The sequence below is a fragment of the Suricata suricatta genome, chromosome 9 (assembly GCF_006229205.1).
Source record: "Suricata suricatta isolate VVHF042 chromosome 9, meerkat_22Aug2017_6uvM2_HiC, whole genome shotgun sequence".
Classification (NCBI taxonomy): domain Eukaryota; kingdom Metazoa; phylum Chordata; class Mammalia; order Carnivora; family Herpestidae; genus Suricata; species Suricata suricatta.
This window is the reverse complement of record NC_043708.1, coordinates 131,228,765-131,247,711: the sequence shown is the minus strand read 5'-3', so window position 1 is coordinate 131,247,711 and position 18,947 is coordinate 131,228,765. Positions and strand designations below refer to the sequence as shown.

General features: G+C 61.1%; 1 protein-coding gene across 4 annotated transcripts in view; it reads left to right on the top strand.

The window, feature by feature from the left end:
- KLHL25 (kelch like family member 25) overlaps positions 1–18,242 on the top strand; it is a 48,952-nt gene extending 30,710 nt beyond the window's left edge. For 3 of the 4 annotated variants that reach the window (XM_029951977.1, XM_029951979.1, XM_029951978.1), the window contains exons 2-3: positions 9,691–11,495; positions 17,920–18,242. In XM_029951977.1, the coding sequence (XP_029807837.1) occupies positions 9,702–11,471 (1,770 nt within the window). In that variant the 5' untranslated portion in view covers positions 9,691–9,701 and the 3' untranslated portion in view covers positions 11,472–11,495; positions 17,920–18,242. Of the gene's footprint in view, positions 1–7,189; positions 7,544–9,690; positions 11,496–17,919 lie in introns of those variants that run through there. The other variant, XM_029951976.1, reaches the window with a different exon arrangement.
- The last annotated feature ends 705 nt before the right edge of the window (positions 18,243–18,947 follow it).

The following is an 18,947-nucleotide window of genomic DNA, read 5'->3' as shown; positions in this document are numbered from 1 at the left end:
ACGTCTTTTGTATCTTGTGCTTTTCACTCTTACATTGTCTTTTCAGTAAAGATGATTGAGCTCCTGGGTGTGTCCCTTGGCCCGTCTAACTTGGTCCTCGGAGCTCACACTGAAAAGGCAGGGCTCTGGGCAGAGAACAGGTGCTGAGCACCCGTGGCCGTGGCTGCTGTGGGCTGGACAGCCCCTCCCGAGGGTTCACTCCTCTCCATAGCAAGACAGCTTCTCCTAGAGAACAAATCCTTGCCAGGGAGGAGCTGACAAAATCCTGACCTTGTCTTTGAGCCGCTGGACAAGGCGTGGGGGACTGTTAGATCCTTCCCCTGTGGTGGCCTTGCTCAGCCGGTGTCCTCATCTGAACGGGACGCAGAAAATGACCCTAGAAGCCGCTTTCCCACGAGGATGCTTTGCCATTCACAGGAGAGGAGTTGATACATCACCCACGTCAGATACCTCGGGGCTCAGAGCCTTTGTTCTCGAGATGGCACTGCCCCAGGTGCACAGCAGGGTTGACATGGGTTGTCCCGAGGGGGATACGGAGGAACCCGTCCACTGGCTGTGGCCCCCAGCCCTCTCTTCTGTCCCTTTGCTGTGTGGGGGAGAACCACACAGATCTGGGTCACAAGCTTGTGACAACAGCATCGGCCTGTGGGGTGCAGGTTACGGTTGTCCCTAAGGCTGTGGGGAGGGCTCAGAACAGCGCCCGCTGTGCAGCAGGTCCTCCGTCACTGTCAGTGCCGATAGTACCGTCGCTGGCATTGATCTCGAAGCTACCGTTCCCACGTGCAGATTTCCGAAACCGGGGCAGGTGGCGGGATTGCTCCTTGCCCCTCGTGAGTGAGCGAAGCTGTGGGCCTGGTCTGGGCCAGCAAGACGGGAGCAGACGTGATGTGTGTCTGCCAGCCCATGTGCGCACAGTTCCAGGCACTCCGTCTCTTCCCTAGGGCTTACTGACCGGTGACAGGGTGCTGCTCTGTCATGGGTCCCTGGGGCTGACAGTGAGGACCAGGACACTCCTCACACTGTCCCTACCACCCTCGAACCATGATCATGTGCTGCGAGCCAGAGAGAAATCTCTGTCCTCCGAAGCCACTGAGATTTGGGGGCGTTGATGCAGTGAAAGCTGGCCCATCCTGGTTAGAGCGGACAGGCCTCAGCATGCCGGGCCTGGTCACAGGGACCGCACCTTCCACGGGCGATGCCCAGCGCGGCAGAGGCCCCTGGTGATCACGAGTTTGGTCTGGCTCCCTTCCTGACCAGAACTCTCTACTCACTCTTTGCAGCAAGTGTTGCTTCATCGTCCAGGAGGGTTGCACAGCCTTGACCCCTCACCTCCTCCTGTGCCTCCCCGGGGTGAGCCAGCGCAGTGCAACCCCAAACCCTTCCCCAGGGCTGTGTTTCCACACCAGCAAAGTTGGCATCCCTCTCGGTAGCGTCCGTCAACATGAAATAATAATAGCATGGCTTCCCGGCTAGCAGAGGCTGCGGCAGGCTGGAACTCGGCTCCTGGTCACGGACGCCATAGAGGCTGCCCTTCCTCAAGTGTGCAGAACATGGGGGTGCACAGAGTAAAAAGGCTGCAGACATGGAGAAGGCTCTTGAACAGTGGCCCACCCCTCCGGGTCTCCTGGGATTCTCTTCCCCTTCCAGGTGGACGGGTGGGCCTCAGGAAGAACTGCCCCACCACGGGGCATGTAAGAGCCGAGCACGATGGGGAGGGTACTGTGGCACTGGTGGTCGTGACCTCAGATGGCGGGCGAGAACCAGGTTGTCCCCCAGTGTTAGGGAAGGCGGTTGGGATTCTTCCCTGTGGAGATGCGCTCCGGGGTGAGCCGGTCAGCCCCTTTCATGGGGAGCTGTCCGATGCAGAGTCATTTTGGCACCGCCTAACGAGGAACCTCACTTGTCCCCGAGTGCTGGGTGGAGCAACACCCTCACCCCTTCCCTGAGCCAGGCTCCGTCTAGAACCGCCCTTAGAGCCAGCCTATCCCCCTGCAGGAGGGATGGGGTGAGGCTGTGGGCTGGCGCGGGGCAAAGTTGCATCCAGCCGACTAACCACATTGAGCAGAAGGCGTGCGTGTGTTACACAATTATCATGACTTTACTGCAGGATTGGAGTCTTTCACAATAAAGAGATGGAAAACAAAATCAAAGTAAACACACACACAAAAATATGAGTAATTCTAATCCTTTGCATTTTTAATTAAAAACAAGGTACTTTGGGGGCACCTGGGTGGCTCAAGTCAGTTAAACATCTGACTCTTGATCTCACAGTTCATGAGTACAAGCCCCGCATCGGGCTCTATGCGGACAGCACGCAGCCTGCTTGGGATTTCTCTCCACCTCTCTGTCCCTCCCCCATTTGAGTGTGTGTTCGCTTGCTCTCTCTCAAAAAATACATTTAAAAAATTTAAATAAATAAAAACAATAAGAGTACATGTAATTTTTTGAATGTACGTAAAGTTTTTTTTTTTAAACAAAGAGCCATTGAAAGAGGCATTTAGGGAATGGACCTTTGTGTGGTATAAAGGTATCTAGAATGATCTGCACCTCTGATTCAGTGACCCTGGGCATACTGATTTTGCTTTCAATTAACAGTTAGATTTGTGAGCTCTGTAAGGGTGCCTAGCTTGCCTTCCACTTGACAAGGGGAAGAAGGGTACCCCTGCATCCTGCTGGGACCCCCTATGTGGGGGTGGAGCGGGCGTCACGTGTCAGCCCCGAGATCCCCGCCCAGGAAGGGGTGCTGAACCACACAGCCCCGTGCTTACAAGGTATTTAATCGCATTTAACTCCTTCCTTTTCACCGTTGCAGGACACAGCCAGATCTCACAGGCTTGATAAAACCCTTTCATGTTTTTTTCTGATCACAAAAATATCACATACTCATTTTAAAAAATCAAACAACTTAAAAAAAAAGGAGTTGACGGTGAACATTGCCCTCTTCAAAGCAGAGCGGAGGCGGGGCGCCTGGGTGGCTCAGTAGGTTAAGCGTCCAGCTTCCGGCTTTAGCTCAGGTCACGATCTCATGGTTCATGGGTTCGAGCCCCGCATCGGGCTCTGTGCTGACAGCTAGCTCAGAGCCTGGAGCCTGCTTCAGATTCTGTGTCTCCCTCCCTCTCTGACCCTCCCCTGCTCGCACTGTCTCTCTCTCTCTCAAAAAAAAAAAAAAAAAAAATTAAAAAAAAAAAGCAGAGCGGAGGGGCGCCCGGCTGGCTGTCAGTGGAGCGAGCCACTCTAGATCTCGGGGTCATGAATTCACACCCCACCTTGGGTGTAGAGCTTACTTTAAAAACAAACAAACAAACAAACACAAAACCAGAAAGCATAGGGTAGGGATGGAGTCAGGATCCAGAGTGTCTGCCCTGTTCTTTGCTCCAGCGACATGGTCACAGCCAGGCACGTGAGCATGATAGGGACCCAGGCCACTCGAAACACGTGCCGTGTATTGTCTTGCTTGTCACTTGTTTTTAGTGTCACTCTGTGGTTGGAGCCGACTCAGAGAGACGAAGGAACCTTCCCAACGCCACGCAGCCGTGGCGTGGGTCTTCACGGGCCCAGTTCTGTCCGCTGTCCAGGAGGGACCTTGGCCTTCCCTCCAGGCCACTTTGTCACAGCGGTCAGTACGGCTCGGGCAGACACTCCCGGAGGAGCGTCTGCAGATTACGTGCCACCTCCCCGCCCCGGCCCTCTCCCACCTCGCTTGCACGTTGGCCTTTCTGTTAAGTGTGTCTGTTGTGCCGCCCAAGCGTGGGAGCTGCCCTCTGGACTTGGTTTAGGCCGCCGCCGGCCTGGTGTCCAGCAGGGGCTCGGTCAGGATTTGTCTCGGGTCTCGAGGTTGGGTGACGCGTGACCTTTGCGGTCACCGGGGTCCAGTGTCGGGGGCCCAAGGTGGGCCGCTGGGCTGTCCAAGGTGACTTCCTCACTCACATACCTGGCACCTGGGCTCCCATGGCCACAAGGGCGGCCGGGCCGCTCTCCACGTGGCAGGCTGGCATCTCCCTGCAGTGTGGTCAGGCCTCACGTTGTCTGGCTTCCCCTGCAGCGGGCACTGCCAGGGAGGAAGCTGCCAGTGTGGGAAGGGCTAGGCCCAGAAATGGGCACAGTGTCTCTCTGGCTCCATTTGGTCAGACACAGAACCTGCTCGGAGTCAAAGGGAGGGGACGTAGACCCCGCCTGTCAGTGGGAGCCGTGTCACTGTGGGCATCCAGCGCCATGTGACTGTGCCCCTGTCCATCGGCCTGGCGTTCCTCTTCCCTAAATGGGCCAACCTTGTTTCTGCTCTGCCTTTGTGTTCACAGTTCTTCCACCTGCAGCCTTCCTTTCCCGTTGTCACAGCCTGGCTCGTGGGTTAAGCTTCAGCTCACATGTCCCCTCTTCACAGGGGCCTAAGTGACCACACCATCTTCTTGTCACTGTGACCCGTTGCTGGTCTGTCTCCCCCTCCCACACCCTGGGGACAGGATCCTGTCTCTGTGGTCACCACTGCCCACACCCAGTGCCTGGCACATGGGAATTACTCGGAGTGGGTCGTAAGGACATTACCTGCAACCCCCACAGCGGGGCCCTGGGCTTTCCCACTCCCTCTGGCGTCGGGCAAAGAGCAGTAGAGCTGACATCCTGGTCATGAGGGACGTGGGCTCCTGGCTGGTGGAGGGAGGCGGGGAGGGGTCGGGGCTGCAGCTAGACGAGGCTTGCTGGACAGTGACCGGCAGCAGCTTGATGGCCCCCGAGGTGCATTTTTCTCTGCGAACGGGGCCTTCCGCTTCCTGTTACTGGGGTCTTTGGAGAGCATGGCAAGTCTCTTCCAGAGCTCTCACCCCTTGGCGCCTTCGCTTCCTTGTGCATTTAGTTAACCTCCGAGGCAATGGGAGAGATTCAGGGCACATTGCTGTTGGGTGCGTGTTAACTGCCTCTGGGGAGGTGAGGACTGCAGTGCAGGGGGCGGAGGTGTGGCCTGAGGCGGATCAATACCTCCCCGCAGGATGATGAATTGCTCATCTGAAGCAGGGCTGTTACTTTGTGCGCCTTAAATCCATCAAAGCCTAGGATGACGCTTAGCTAATCAGAATAGTTCTGTGACAGGCACAGCGTGAGTGTCTGATTTATCGTGGCCCCCAAGGCAGGGAGCCAAGGAGGCGCTGGGCGGACCCACTTTCGGGCACACACACCCCGGGATGCCCACCCCGCCTGCCACAGGCTGGGAGCCTGTGTCCTGCACTCTGCATCCCCCCCGCCCTGCGTGGGGCTGGCAGTGAACACGGAAAACCGTCTCCTACAGCCCATTCTTGGTGTGTGGTGTGGGCTCCTAGGTAGGAGACCCCTTAGCAGGGAGAGCAGCCCCTGATCCCCGGTAACTGATACGCACTAAATGCTCATACTAGGTGGGGCTCTAGGTGACAAGGGACAGAGACCCGTGTCAGACAGCAAGGAAGGGCAGCCTTTCCGTGGGCTGTGCTTTCTCCATGCAGCCCCCGTCCTGGGTGGCACAGCCCCTGACCACTGCCGCCCCGGCCCTCCTCCAGTGCTGTCGGCACCTGCTTCCTTCCCCGCAGTTCTGAAAACGTCCCAGACAAGAGGCTGTTTGACCCATCGCCGTGTCCGGGAAGACGGCACACGGACCAGACCCTGCACTCAGGCAGCCCCAGGGCCCGGCGATGCACCGCTGTGGCCAGCTGGGCCCAAGTGCCCAGCCTCGGGTTCCACATCTGAATCCTCAGAGCAGGCGTGTAGTGCCGACCCAAGGGAGGCCGTGAGTGTCCACCGCACGCCTCCCTGTGGGGCCCCCTGGAGCGCCTTCTCCAGCCCAGCCCCGTCTTCTCTGGGGGGCCGAGCAAGCTCTCCAGCAGACGGCAGGTGAAGGGGGTTTCATGCACTGTGTGTGCATCTCCAGGCTTTGTCATGAGCAGTGACGGGGCCGGCAGGTTTGTTCTCTCATATCGAGTGGCCGCTCCGTGCCAGGTCCCACTGGGTGTTGGGGTCACATCAGGTAACCCCACCCATGGTCCCCACCTTCAGCAGGTTGGGGAGACGGGAGATAAATGCAAAATGTTACGAAGCGGTAGGTGCTGTGAGGAAGGCAGAAGTGGGTGAGGTGTGGAGAAGAGGTGACCTCACCAAGGTGATCAAGTCACAGGTGACAGAGTGAGCCATGTAGACAGGCAGGGGAGCATTCCAGCCCGAGGTCCTGAGGCCCAGTAAGAAGTCCAGTGTGGTCCGAGGGGGCGAGCGAGTTGGGAAGTGGCAGGATGTGATGCTGGGGTGGCCAGTGAGGAGGGGTCAACTCATGTGGGACCCGGCGGCCACAGGGAAAACGGATTTCACTGAGGGCGCTGGGACGCCCCTGGAGGGTTTTGAGCTGGGCGTGACGGGACCGTCACTCTGGTCTCTGGATGGAGCACAGATCAGAGAGGCAGAAACCAGTCGGGGCTTTCCAGCGGTCAAGGGCAGGCTGGGGGTGCAGAGAAGGGTCAGACTTGGGGTTTGCTTAGGAGCCCCAGAACTTGCTGGGGGCCGGGTGCTGGTGCTGGGGAGGGACGAGGGCAGCCTGGATATTTGGTGCCATTTCCCGTTTGCCTGGGCTGGGGAGCAGTGGGTTTGGAGGAAATGCTGAGGGCTCTCCCGGACATGTTGTGGTTGAGGTGACCCTCTTCCAGATGTTTTATGGTTGAGGTGAGGAGCCCGACACAGGGCAGGGAGCCCCCCCAGGGCCCCTGGCTCGTAGGCCCGGCCTCCCACGCCGGCCAGCCCAGAATGGAGGTGCAGCCCTGGGGAGCCGCGGGCCTGGGTACAGGTTTGCAGCTCACGTGACTCCCTTCTTGTGTCTGGGCCTCAGTATCCTCGTCTGTAAACTGGGGTGATGAGACCCTCCACCTTCTGGAATCACGGTGATTCTGGGACATCACCTCATGGTCCGGGGCAAGTCCGTGCATGACTGATGACTGCTGTCTCCAGAAGGTTGGCTCAGAGGCAGGCACTGCTCACAAGGGGTGGGACAATCTGAGGAAACAGCCCGGCAGGTGCCTCTGCCCTCAGCACGGAGGTGCCCAGGCAGGCCGCCATCTGGGGGTGGGAACCTGCTTGGGTGCGTCCGCCCATCCCTGGCTCCTGGCCTGCGCGGGCCTCTTGCGTCAGCAGGCAGGCATCTTGGTGCTGAGCAAGACGTCAGTCAACGCTGGGGCCCTGGGCTGCCTGCTCAGCACTGGCCTTGGAGAGGGCACCGCTTGACCTCATTCTCAGGGCAAACGTGGCTGCTCCGTTCAGGTTTGCCCTGCTTTTTGATGCTTTCTTGTTCTTTGAGTCCTGCTTTGCCCCGTCCTTAGCCCCTCTGTAGGGAGTCTCACCTGGGATCCTTGAATCCGAGTCCTTGAGTCCTTGTGGCCACACCCCCAGCGTGGAGCACAGGTCAAAGGCCATCGCTCCTGTTCAGCCCAGGCACAGTGGGGACGGGATGGATAGAGTCACTCGATGAGCGTCCACGTTTGGGAAGGTGTCTGTGAGCAAGACCTGGGGAAGCGTGCCACGGGGGCTGGAACTCAGATCTGGGGTAAGTGCCGGGCTGCCAGGCAAGCCTCTGGGGGCCTCCCGATCGCGGTGCCACCCAGCCCCAGGGCCAGGCTCAGAGGTCATGCTCTGTCAATACTTGCCAGCAGCCGAGTGCCCCTGTGGCCCGAGCAGGACAGGGACCTCGTTTTACAGAAGAGGAGCCCCCGTGCAGGGAAGGGGTGGCCCAGGATGGTGGTTGAATGGGAACTACGCTGTCCGGCCTGGGCCTGCGCCCACCTCCCTGACTCTCGTGCTGGCTGCATCCCCCACCCCCTGGGCTGACCTCATGACCCCAGAGCCCAGTGGCTGGTGTGCACAGCAGAGGCCCTGGCGGGTCACCGACTCAGCCTGGGGGCCAGCGCAGCAGGGCCAGCCTCAGCCCGGGCCCTGGGAGCAGGGGCTTTGCCCAGGCAGCTCAGATCGTGTCAGTTTGTGGTTCCCCTGGTTCTTTGCCAGGGGAGGAGTGAGCAGGAGAGACAGCACTGCACTTGGACACTAATTTATAATTTCACTGAAGCATGAAATCGCTTCCTTCCCTTACCAGATTATTACTTAAGCAGAAAATTGACTTGGAGTGGGGGTTGGAAGAATTATGTACTTTTGAAAATTAAAAAGGAGAAAAGACGAGCGTTAGTGTTTTTAAATATTTTTTAAAGTTTTGGGGCCCCTGGGTGGCTCAGTCAGTTAAGTGTCCGACTTCGGCTCAGGTCATGATCTCACAGTCCATGGGTTCGAGCCCCGTGTCAGGCTCTGTGCTGACAGCTTAGAGCCTGGAGCCTGCTTCAGATTCTGTGTCTCCCTCCCTCTCTGCCCCTCCCCTGCTCACACTCTATCTCTCTAACAAATGAGTAAACATTAAAAAAAATTTTTTTTTAATTTTTGAAGTTTTATGTATTTTGAGAAAGACCAAGAGAGCACAAGCAGGGAAGGGACAGAGAGAGAGAGAAAATCCCAAGCAGTTTCTGCACAGTCAGCACAGAGCCCAGCGTGGGGCTCAAACTCACCAAAAACCATGAGCTCATGATCTGAGCCAGAATCAAAAGTCAGACACTTACCCGACTGTCACCCAGGCGCCCCTGTCTGTCGGACTTTAATGAAAATGCCTTGGAATCCCACACATCTGAGTGTGTGACAAGTCCATGTCACAGCTGTGCCAAGTCCTGGCCAGAGGAGGGCACATGAGGGAGGCAGGTGAGGCGCTCATTATGGCCCGAGGTCCTGGAGTCGCCTGTAGAGACTAAGGAGGCTCATTTGGCTGCTGGTGTTCCAGTTGCTTCTGCGGAGGCAAATCTGGATTGTGTTCCTGGTCAGCATGCCCTACTGTCACCTGGGCCTTTTTCTCGCTTGCGTTTTGGGACCTCAGAATTGAACAGGTGTCTTGCAGGTGAGCCACAGGTCAGCCCAGCTTTGCCTTCAGACCCTTGCTCATCCCCAGTGGGTCCAGGGGCCTCTGAAGATCCTGGATTTGGAGCACGTGTCTACACTGAGCCCTTAGGCTGGAGTGGCGGCTCTTGGGAACTTCAAGGGCAGGGTTGGTGACTCCGGCCGGTACTACTGGGATCCCAGCTCAGGACAGGTCCCGCTGAGATCATGGGGGCGCCGGTGAGGCTCTGCTCGGGCTCCCCGTTTCCAGTCTGCCACAGAAAATTCGGAAAGAATCAGCTTCCTTGGGCCTGTGGAGAGTAGAGATTGGGCTTGGCCCTGGACATCCCATTCCGACTCCAGCACTTTGGGCAGCCTCTTTGCTTCTCTGAGCCTTGGCTTCCCCCCTGTAGAATCGGCCTGTGAGGGCCATGTCCCCAGAGGGCAGCTGGAGGGTGAGATGCGGCCCAGGGCACTGCATCACTGTGAGCTGCTGTGTTCTTAGGGCCCCAGGACACTATGTGCATTCTCTGGCCACAGGGAGGGCAGCCACCCCTCACACTCACCCAGACGTGGCTCGTCTCCAGGCCAAAGATGTTCTGTTCCATAGCGGGTCAGAAATCATCAAAATCAGTTTCTGGAGGGCAGAGGGTAAACCGGCCACTGCCACCTGCATGGTCCCTGGCCGTGTGGTCGAGGGGAGGGGCGGGGCTGAGAGAGGAGGGGCTGAAGGGTGAGCCGCCACAGCACCAGCCCCTCTCACCTGTGTGGCCTTGACCCCGGCAGGTCGGCTCAGCATGTCGGTCAGCGTCCATGAGACGCGGAAGTCACGGAGCAGCACGGGGTCCATGAATATCACCCTCTTCCACAAAGCCTCCCACCCCGACTGTGTGCTGGCCCACCTCAACACCCTGCGCAAGCACTGCATGTTCACGGACGTCACGCTGTGGGCGGGCGACCGCGCCTTCCCCTGCCACCGCGCCGTGCTGGCTGCCTCCAGCCGCTACTTCGAGGCCATGTTCAGCCACGGGCTGCGGGAGAGCCGGGATGACACGGTCAACTTCCAGGACAACCTGCACCCCGAGGTGCTAGAGCTGCTGCTGGACTTCGCCTACTCGTCCCGCATTGTCATCAACGAGGAGAACGCCGAGTCGCTGCTGGAGGCCGGCGACATGCTGCAGTTCCACGACGTGCGCGACGCGGCCGCCGAGTTCCTGGAGAAGAACCTCTTCCCCTCCAACTGCCTGGGCATGATGCTGCTGTCGGACGCGCACCAGTGCCGCCGGCTCTACGAGTTCTCCTGGCGCATGTGCCTGGTGCACTTCGAGACGGTGCGGCAGAGCGACGACTTCAACAGCCTGTCCAAGGACACCCTGCTGGACCTGGTCTCCAGCGACGAGCTGGAGACGGAGGACGAGCGCGTGGTCTTCGAGGCCATCCTGCAGTGGGTGAAGCACGACCCCGAGCGGCGCAAGGCGCACCTGCCGGAGCTCCTCCGGAGCGTGAGGCTGGCCCTGCTGCCGGCCGACTGCCTGAAGGAGGCGGTCTCCGGCGAGGCGCTCCTCATGGCCGACGAGCGCACCAGGCTCATCGTGGACGAGGCGCTCCGCTGCAAGACCAAGATCCTGCAGAATGACGGGGTGGTCACCAGCCTCTGCGCCCGGCCGCGCAAGGCGGGCCACACGCTGCTGATCCTGGGGGGCCAGACCTTCATGTGCGACAAGATCTACCAGGTGGACCACAAGGCCAAGGAGATCATCCCCAAGGCGGACCTACCCAGCCCCCGGAAGGAGTTCAGTGCCTCGGCCATCGGCTGCAAGGTCTACGTGACCGGGGGCCGGGGCTCCGAGAACGGGGTCTCCAAGGATGTGTGGGTGTATGACACCGTCCACGAGGAGTGGTCCAAGGCGGCGCCCATGCTGATCGCCCGCTTTGGCCACGGCTCTGCTGAGCTGGAGAACTGCCTCTACGTGGTCGGCGGACACACGTCCCTGGCAGGCGTCTTCCCGGCCTCCCCGTCTGTCTCCCTGAAGCAGGTGGAGAAGTATGACCCCGGGGCTAACAAGTGGACCATGGTGGCCCCGTTGAGGGACGGTGTCAGCAATGCCGCGGTGGTGAGCGCCAAACTGAAGCTGTTCGTTTTTGGGGGGACCAGCATCCACCGAGACATGGTGTCCAAAGTCCAGTGCTACGACCCCTCGGAGAACCGCTGGGCCATCAAGGCTGAGTGCCCCCAGCCTTGGCGGTACACGGCAGCCGCCGTGCTGGGCAGCCAGATCTTTATCATGGGAGGTGACACCGAGTTCACAGCTGCCTCCGCCTACCGCTTCGACTGCGAGACCAACCAGTGGACGCGGATCGGGGACATGACGGCCAAACGCATGTCCTGCCACGCCCTGGCCTCGGGCAACAAGCTCTACGTGGTGGGAGGCTACTTCGGGACCCAGAGGTGCAAGACCCTGGACTGCTATGACCCCACGTCGGACACGTGGAACTGCATCACCACTGTGCCCTACTCGCTCATCCCCACTGCCTTCGTCAGCACGTGGAAGCACCTGCCTTCATGAGGAGCGTGTGCAGAGCCCGGCCAGGTGAGCCCCCAGCACCGGGGCCCCGTCCCTCTCTGGGTCAGGGTCACTGTGTCTTCTGGAAGGGGTGGACGGGGCAGCAGGTGGCTGGGCGCTCTGGGACCCTTTTCCAGGTCTGGAGGTACAGCCTTGCTCTGTCCCTTACTTGCAGTTGACCTTGAGCAAAGCATGTCAGCCCCCACCATGTGGGGACAGCCCCTGAGGTAGGTGTGGGGCTCGCCACGTCGGATCACTGGGGATCCTCTGACAATACCACGTGGAGTCAAGGCCACAAGAGATCCTCACCTCTGACACAGCGGCAGGTTTGGGCTCCCAGAGTGACCCTCAGATCCGAGCATTCACTGGGCGGGCTCACAGAACGCACTGCAGGCTGTTGATGTTCACAGTCACGGTCTAGTACAGGGAAGGAATACAGGTTGAGATCAGACAAGAACGGAGAGGAATGGGGCAGAGTCCTCTCCCCATGCGGCCAGGATGGTGTCACCGTGCCCACATCAGTGAGTGACCGTACGCACAGGACATTCCCCAGCGGGGAGGCTCACACAGGCTCTGGTGTCTGGAGTTTTTACCGGGGCCCCATCACGTAGGCTCGACTGATGGCCAGCGTGACCCGAAGCCCTGACCCTAAGTCACAGGGACGTGCCCCCCCCCTTCCCTAGGCAGAGTCTGTTCCGAACCCACAGTCTCTTGGGTATGACCCATCCTCTCCCAGAAGCCAGGGGCCAAGGCCAGACTTCTTTACAACACAATAGCTAAAGCCCACGCCACACCCCAGACCCGGGGAGTCTAGTGTGTATCCAACGTGTGAGCAGCACCCTGGGGACCCGTGAGGAACAGGGACGATGGGCGGAGTGCCTCAGGGGCCAAGGCGGTGCTGGGGCTGTGGGGCCAGGCCCCCGGTGGAGGCAGCAGGGTGCTCCTGTCCAGCACGGTGGGCTGACGAACAAGGGAGCTGTGGCCAAGGTACTGCTCCTGCCTTGGGTCTTAGTGCCCTTATTACAGGAGAGCCTCACATAAGGGGGAAGGTGACAGTGGGTGCAGGGGCTAAGGGACAGAGTCAGGTGCCCTTTGGGGGGCTGGGGCGAGGGGGAGACACAAGGAGGAACTTGCCCAAGTCCTGAGGGCAGGTGCAGAGTCAGGTGGGGGGAAGGACCAGCTTATCTGGATAGGCCTTTCTGAGGGGCAGGGTAGGCTTTCCTGCAGCCCCTATGGGGCAGGGGCGGTGGCAGTCCTGAGGCTGGATTAGGGTGTCCCAAGTAGGGGCTGGTGGATTTGTAGACACAAGGGCAAAGTTTGAGTTCTGGTTCCAGCCCCCTCCGTCAGGCCCTGGGGAAGCCAGGCTGTGTGTCCCAGCCCTTAGTCCCCCTCTTGGGCCCCTCACACCTGGGCCAGGAGCACCAGGTCCTGAGGGCTGAGTTCTGGGGACCCCAGGGTGGGTGGGAGGCAGGGAGGCATGGGTCCCTGGGGCTCTGAGAGGCTGGGGTCTGGGCTGGGAGATCCGAGGCCCTGCCTTCAGCTCGAGCCAGCTGTCCTTACCCAGGAGGGCTGGTGACCAGTCCCAGCTTCGAGGCTGACCTGGAAACCTCTGGAACCCCCCTCCCCAAGCTCTCTGGCAGCTCAGAGAGATCGGCCCTCAGGCCAGGTGCCCGCTTCATCGAAGATCACAGAAACCCCCTCAGGGGCCAGCCCGGACGGAAACCTAATTTGCTCCGGGTCGTGGTGGCTGCTGGCCTGCGTGCCCAAGGCTGTCCACAGCAGCGCAGCGCACCCTCACTGGGCATGCACCTCCCGGCAAGCAGGTGCCCCAGCCAGACCAGCTCGGCCGGGCCTCCGAGGCCCCGACGGGGACCCACCAGCCAGCAAGGCAGGCCCAGGGCGCATCGCCTCCTATGCCCAGGGCTTTCGGGCTCCTGAGGGCCAGCCTAGATAGGTGGGGGCTTCTGAGTTGTCCTGCCTTATTTTAATCTTCTCCCTCCTCCTTTGAGTTGTTGGTCCCCTGGGGCGTAAGCTTTAAGAGCGTGGTGGCACCTCCTGTCCTTCCCAGCTCCTGCGCTCTGGGGTGCTCACCTGTGGCTGTTCCTCCCTCTGGTACTCGCTTCTCCCCTTGAACCCAGACAGTGGTTCATTCCCACCTGGGAGGGGCAGGGGCAGGCCAGGGGACTTGGCCAGCCCTTTACCTTTCCCGGAATTTCCCCCATTCCAGGTACACATCGGTCCTTGGTTCTGGCTCTTACTGGCTGCCTGACCCCTGTTGCCTAACTCCCCCGAGCTCGGCATCACCATCTCAAATACAGGAGTGAAAACTGTTACTCATAGTATTCGAAGAGGCCAAGTGAGGGGCGCTTATGAGAGGCAGGGGTGCAGAAGGATGCTGGCCATGGTTTGGGGATGCTTTGGGTGATAGGGGCCTCTCCACGTCCCTGGGCTGGCCCCTCCTTGTAGAAGGGTCCATTGCTCATAGTCAGGAGGCACGTTGTGTGTGCCCATCTGAGTGCAACGGGGGGCTTGTCCCCCCAGTCCAGCCCAGTCTGCGGTGGGGGGCTGTCATCAGCCCCATCTCAGGGAGGAGGAAGCAGGTGCGAAGAGGCTAATTGCCCAAGATGGAGCCAGGCCTGGATGGGGCTGGAGCGCCGCGCCTGGGCCCTGCCCTCCCAGCGCCACACTGTCTGGCGAGGCTGTGAGCGGCTCCGGCCTGCACATTTCCCGAGCTCCTGCATCAGGCTGCAGCTCCTGTCCTGCATCCCAGCCGTCTCCTTTACATGCGCTGCCAGCCAGCCTCCCCGCAGTCCCTCGTGGGCCTCAGAGACGGCCCCTCCCATGGCCCTGCCCTCCGGGTTGACCCCGGGTGGTTCCCGAGCTCTGCTTGTCCTGCTTCTGTCCCGCTCTGCCCACCGGGACGGCCTCCAGGTCTCCAGGTCTCTTCAAAGGCGGGGGCGGAAACTGGGCTCTCTGGGGAGGGGCCCGTGACACAGCACCGAGGCAGGAAGCTGGTGGTGAGGGTGTGCCTGCCCTTCCCCCGGTTCCCCAGGAAATGGGGCAGTAGTGGCAGGAAGGGAGCAGGTCACTATTGCTTACAGGATTAGGCTGGGCCCTGGGGGGGGCGGGGCACTGAGCCAGGACCAGGCTGGAGGGGGGTCCTGAGCCAGGGCAGGGCTGGAAGGGGGGCTGGGGCAGCAGCATGGGAGGTGGGGAGTACTGAGCTGCAGCACCCTGATACAGTATGGGAGGAGCCCAGTGGAGCACTGTCCTCAGGGTTGGAGAGCGGGAAAAGCAGACAAGTGTCATAGCTGTGTCTCCCGGGCCCAGAGAACGGGTCCTGTATCCCCAGCTTCACTTCCCTGACCCTGCTGTCCCAGGCCCTCCTGTGGGCAGTAGGGTAGGACTTGGGGAGGGGACCTTCCTGCCGCTGTGCCTGGAGGGTTCCTCTGTTCATCTTGCGAGGCTCTGACTTAAGGGGCCACACACCAGGGGTCACCTGCACTGTGCGTCCCCTTGGCTGTCCCAGGCACTCCATCGCCTGTCTCAGCCACCAGTCGTGGGCTCTCGGTGGGTGCCGGTGTCTGTACCGGCTTGTTCTAGCGGCTGTCACAGAAACGTCTGCTGAGGCTGAGAGCGTAGGTGAACGGTTAGGTGGGGCTGGGTGGGACCGAGCCCCAGACATGCCACACGCCTGCAGGACCTCCCGGACCAGCCCCAGTGTCCTAACCAGATCTTCGTACATGGGTGACCTGGGTGACGGCAGCCCACTGCCGCCCGGAGTCCCCTGGAGCCCAGGCTGGGTTGCCCTGGGTTACCCGCCAAGTGTAGATCAGCCATGAATGTTCTTTTTCTCTTTTTCTCTCCCACTGAGTCCCCTGCCCCCATCAAGTCCTTTAAAGGCACGGCACCCTCCTGTCTCCTCCCCTGACCCCCACCCAGCATGCCGGGCAGGCATCCAGGCCACCAGGATCTCCTCTCTCCACAGGCATTGTTGGGCCCCAACCACTTGGGGTGTGGGGGTGGAGGGGCCTCCTATCCCAGCTCTGGGAAAGGCTGAGCCCCTTAGTCCCCCACGGGGCCCTGCGAGGGGCTCCATCACTGCCACAGGAGGGCCGATTCAGCACATTTTGTTCTGCCTTCAAAGAAGTTGCCACTGGGAGGAAATCCCACCCAGAGCACAGATCTACACGGACGGGCCTGGTGTATTGAGAAGGTGCCTGGGCGGGAGTTCAGGCCTCTTGAAACACACCAGGTCTGTCTGTCTGTCCATGCATCCATCCACGCACCTGCAGTTTTCATCTGGCTTGTGTTTCCCAGGGCAGCCCTGTGCCCTCCCTTGCTGCAGGCAGCAGCGCACACCCTCCAGCAGCCCCCCACGACCATGAGAGCAGGGAGGGGGTTCGCCAGGGCAGACCTGTCGTGTGTGGGCGGTGCGGGGCGACCACTGGCCACGTCTCTGCAAGGTGGAGGGGTGTCCCCTCTCACAGCTGAGGAGACGAGGCCTCAGAGGGGTGGCCCAGGCTCCCCACTTCCTTGGCCTTCGGGGTACCTCTAGGTGCTGTCTTGTCCTCAGTGACTCGGTCCACCCAGAGGGGCCCTGTTCCCCAGATCAGCGTCTCGTGGTGTGGGTGGCTTAGCGGTTTGGTTTGGGGCAGCGGTGGGGCCCTGCCTCAAGTGGACAGCACTCCCCGCCACCTCCCCGGCTGCCTCGTGCATCGGGAGGCTGTGGGGCAGAGAGGCCTGGACCTCAGAGTGTCCCCGGGTGCTAGAGGCCTCGTGACGAGCTCCTCGCTTGTGGGGAGGCTTCACCAGCCACCCTGAGGGAGCAGTGGCCCCCCTGCCTGGCACCTGTGAGGTGCTGGCCCCCCTGGGGACTTCCCACAGAGCTCAAGCCCACTTTCTAGAAGCCTTGGCAGTGAGGGAGGGAGGGGCGTAGCCCACTTGAAAGAAGAAAGCCCCACCGACCTGAGGGCTAGCTTGAATTTTTCACGTTACTTGAGCATGTGCAGACCAGCCAGTAGATATAAGCCCATTACGTGTATAGTCCTTACACGGCCGTGCGGCAGACACACACATGCAGGTGAAACACGGCACCCTGCTTCACGCCCGCCCGAGCCGAGGGCCTGCTCACCTGTGTCTCTCCAGAGCCACCTCGACACCTGCTTCGGGCAGCTCTGTGAGTGGCCGGACATCCTCCGCGTCCCGGGCACAAGTGTGCCTGCTTGCTCAGGGCCAGGGCCCTTGCGGCGCTGCCAGAGGGAGTGCGTCGGGCGTTACAACAGTACCTGGACGAGCAGGTGCTGGGAAGTCGCCCTCCGCCGTGCAGGACTCCCGCGGGCCTGCCTGCTGAACGGGCCCGCCGCTGTCCCGAGCACGTCCTTCCCCGGCCCCGGCCGAGGGCATCCCGTGGGCCCGACACACCCACAGCCACACCTCCCTGTGAGCTCACTCGCGGTTAAACCGAGCTGTTGAGCGGGTCAGGCATTAAAGACGACCGCGCTGGCCAGCTGTCGGGTTAGCTTGTTGCTTCGCGGAGTTTCTGCACAAGGCCTTCGCGTGCACGAGACCGCCCCATCCACTCCGGGGGGGCTGGGGTCCACCCCCTCATCTTCCACAGGGAAACACGAAGCTCAGAGCTGGCTGAGAAGCCAGCGCCGGAGTGAGAGCTCAGTGACCACGGGGTCACCCCTCATTCACCACTGTCAGCCCCCACAACCTCTCTCAGGGCCCAGGTCGACGGGCTGCGCAGTGAATGTCTGTCGAGGACACTAACGAATGTGCTGGCTGCCACCACAGCTGCCCGGTTCCTCCTAACCACGTGGCCAGCACGCCCCTGCCTGCCCCCCTGCTCTCTGACTACCCCCTCGCTGTTCCCTCATCACTTTCAAACGTGCCAGATTCCCACCTCAGGACCTTTGCACGTGCCGTCCCTCCTGCCTGTTTCTCCCTTTGGCAGACTCCTGTCCATCCTTCAGGTTTCAGGTTAGATTATTGCCACCTTCCCACACTCTCCACCACGATGAGAAGTCCTGGTTCTTATCTCTAATGTTTTATTTTCCACGCATACCACTTGCATCAGCTACTACCACATGCTCTTACTGGTACAAGTGTGCAGCGTCTCCCACCCTGGGGATGATCCAGAGGACAGCAGCTGTGTTCATTTGCCCTCCTGTCCCCCCAGGGCCTGGCGCGGCACCTGCTGGCTCGCAGGCGTGCGGGGCATGTGGCTGGAGTGGCCAAATGGACGGGTGGGCAGTGCCCCCATTCCAGGGGAGGGAACCAGGGCTCGGGGCCGCACTGCTGGTAAATGAGAGCGCCCCGTTCGCGGGGCCCAGGCTCCAGCCCCTCCCAGCGGCCTCGGAGTGTCACTGTGTTCCAGGTTAGGACCGAACCGTGTAGACATGATTCAGACGGTCTTCCTCCCTCCCGCCCTCTCTCTCCTCCGCAGACTCCGCGTGCCTCTCCCTGCCTCGCGGCCACAGCCCTCACCACTGCAGAGTGGCCCCGCCGTGTCTGCCACCGCAGGGGGCCCGGGCTGGCCCCAGACCTGCACTTTGAGTGGCGGGACCCGCCGGCTCTGGGAGCAGCATTCTCAGCGCGTTGAGCTTCGGACAAGGGGAGAGAAGCGGTCCTGAGAGCCCCGCCTGTCTGCTTGAGGCCTCTCCTCTCTGCGGGTCTGCAGGGGCCACGACCTTCCAGAGGGGCGCAGACCAACCCCAGGACTCCCTCGGCCTCGGGGCGAAGACGTGTCCTGCCTGGGGGGCTGAGAGGAGCCCTGGGTGGGTGGGTGGGGCAGGCGGTGCGAGCGGCACAGCCGTAACCTCACCCCGCGGAGGGTGTCTCGGGCCTCGTGGAAGCAGGGCCCCCGGGACTGAGAGCAGAAGCTGCCTGTGAGAAAACCAGAGGGCACCCTGTCTCGGGGGGGTGGGGGGGTGCGGGGATGCCCGTGGGGCACCTCAGGGCACCTGCAGGACCTGGTTAATAAATGCCCCCGAGAGGCCAGTGTGAGCGCAGACACCCCTGTGGGCCCCTCGCCCTGCTCTCCATGACCTCCCCACCCTCCTCCCGGTCAGGCCAGCTGTGCCAGGTGCGGACGACACTCGTGCCCCGTCGCAGTGGGGAGGTTGTGTCCTGTTAGACGGGGGATGCCCTCGGGGGCCACCTGCTCCTCCCTTCAGAGCCTGCCCGTCCTGGGAGCCCACCCCAAGAGGTGGCAGTGACCCCGTCATCTCCTGGCAGGACCGTGCAGGCCCTCAGACCAAGAACAGGTGTAAGCGGGGGCCTGCGGGGTCACTCTAAGCCCTCCAGCATAGAGGACAGCAGCAAGGCCCATGGCCCCAGCCCCTGGCCACCCCGGCTGCCCTCGGGTGTCCTGGCCACCCAGGTGGCCTGTCGGCGGCCTGAGCTCCAAAATCAAGCGGGGTCCCCGAGAGAACAGCCAGTCCTACGCCCGTTTCCCCACCTCCCCAGCCAGGG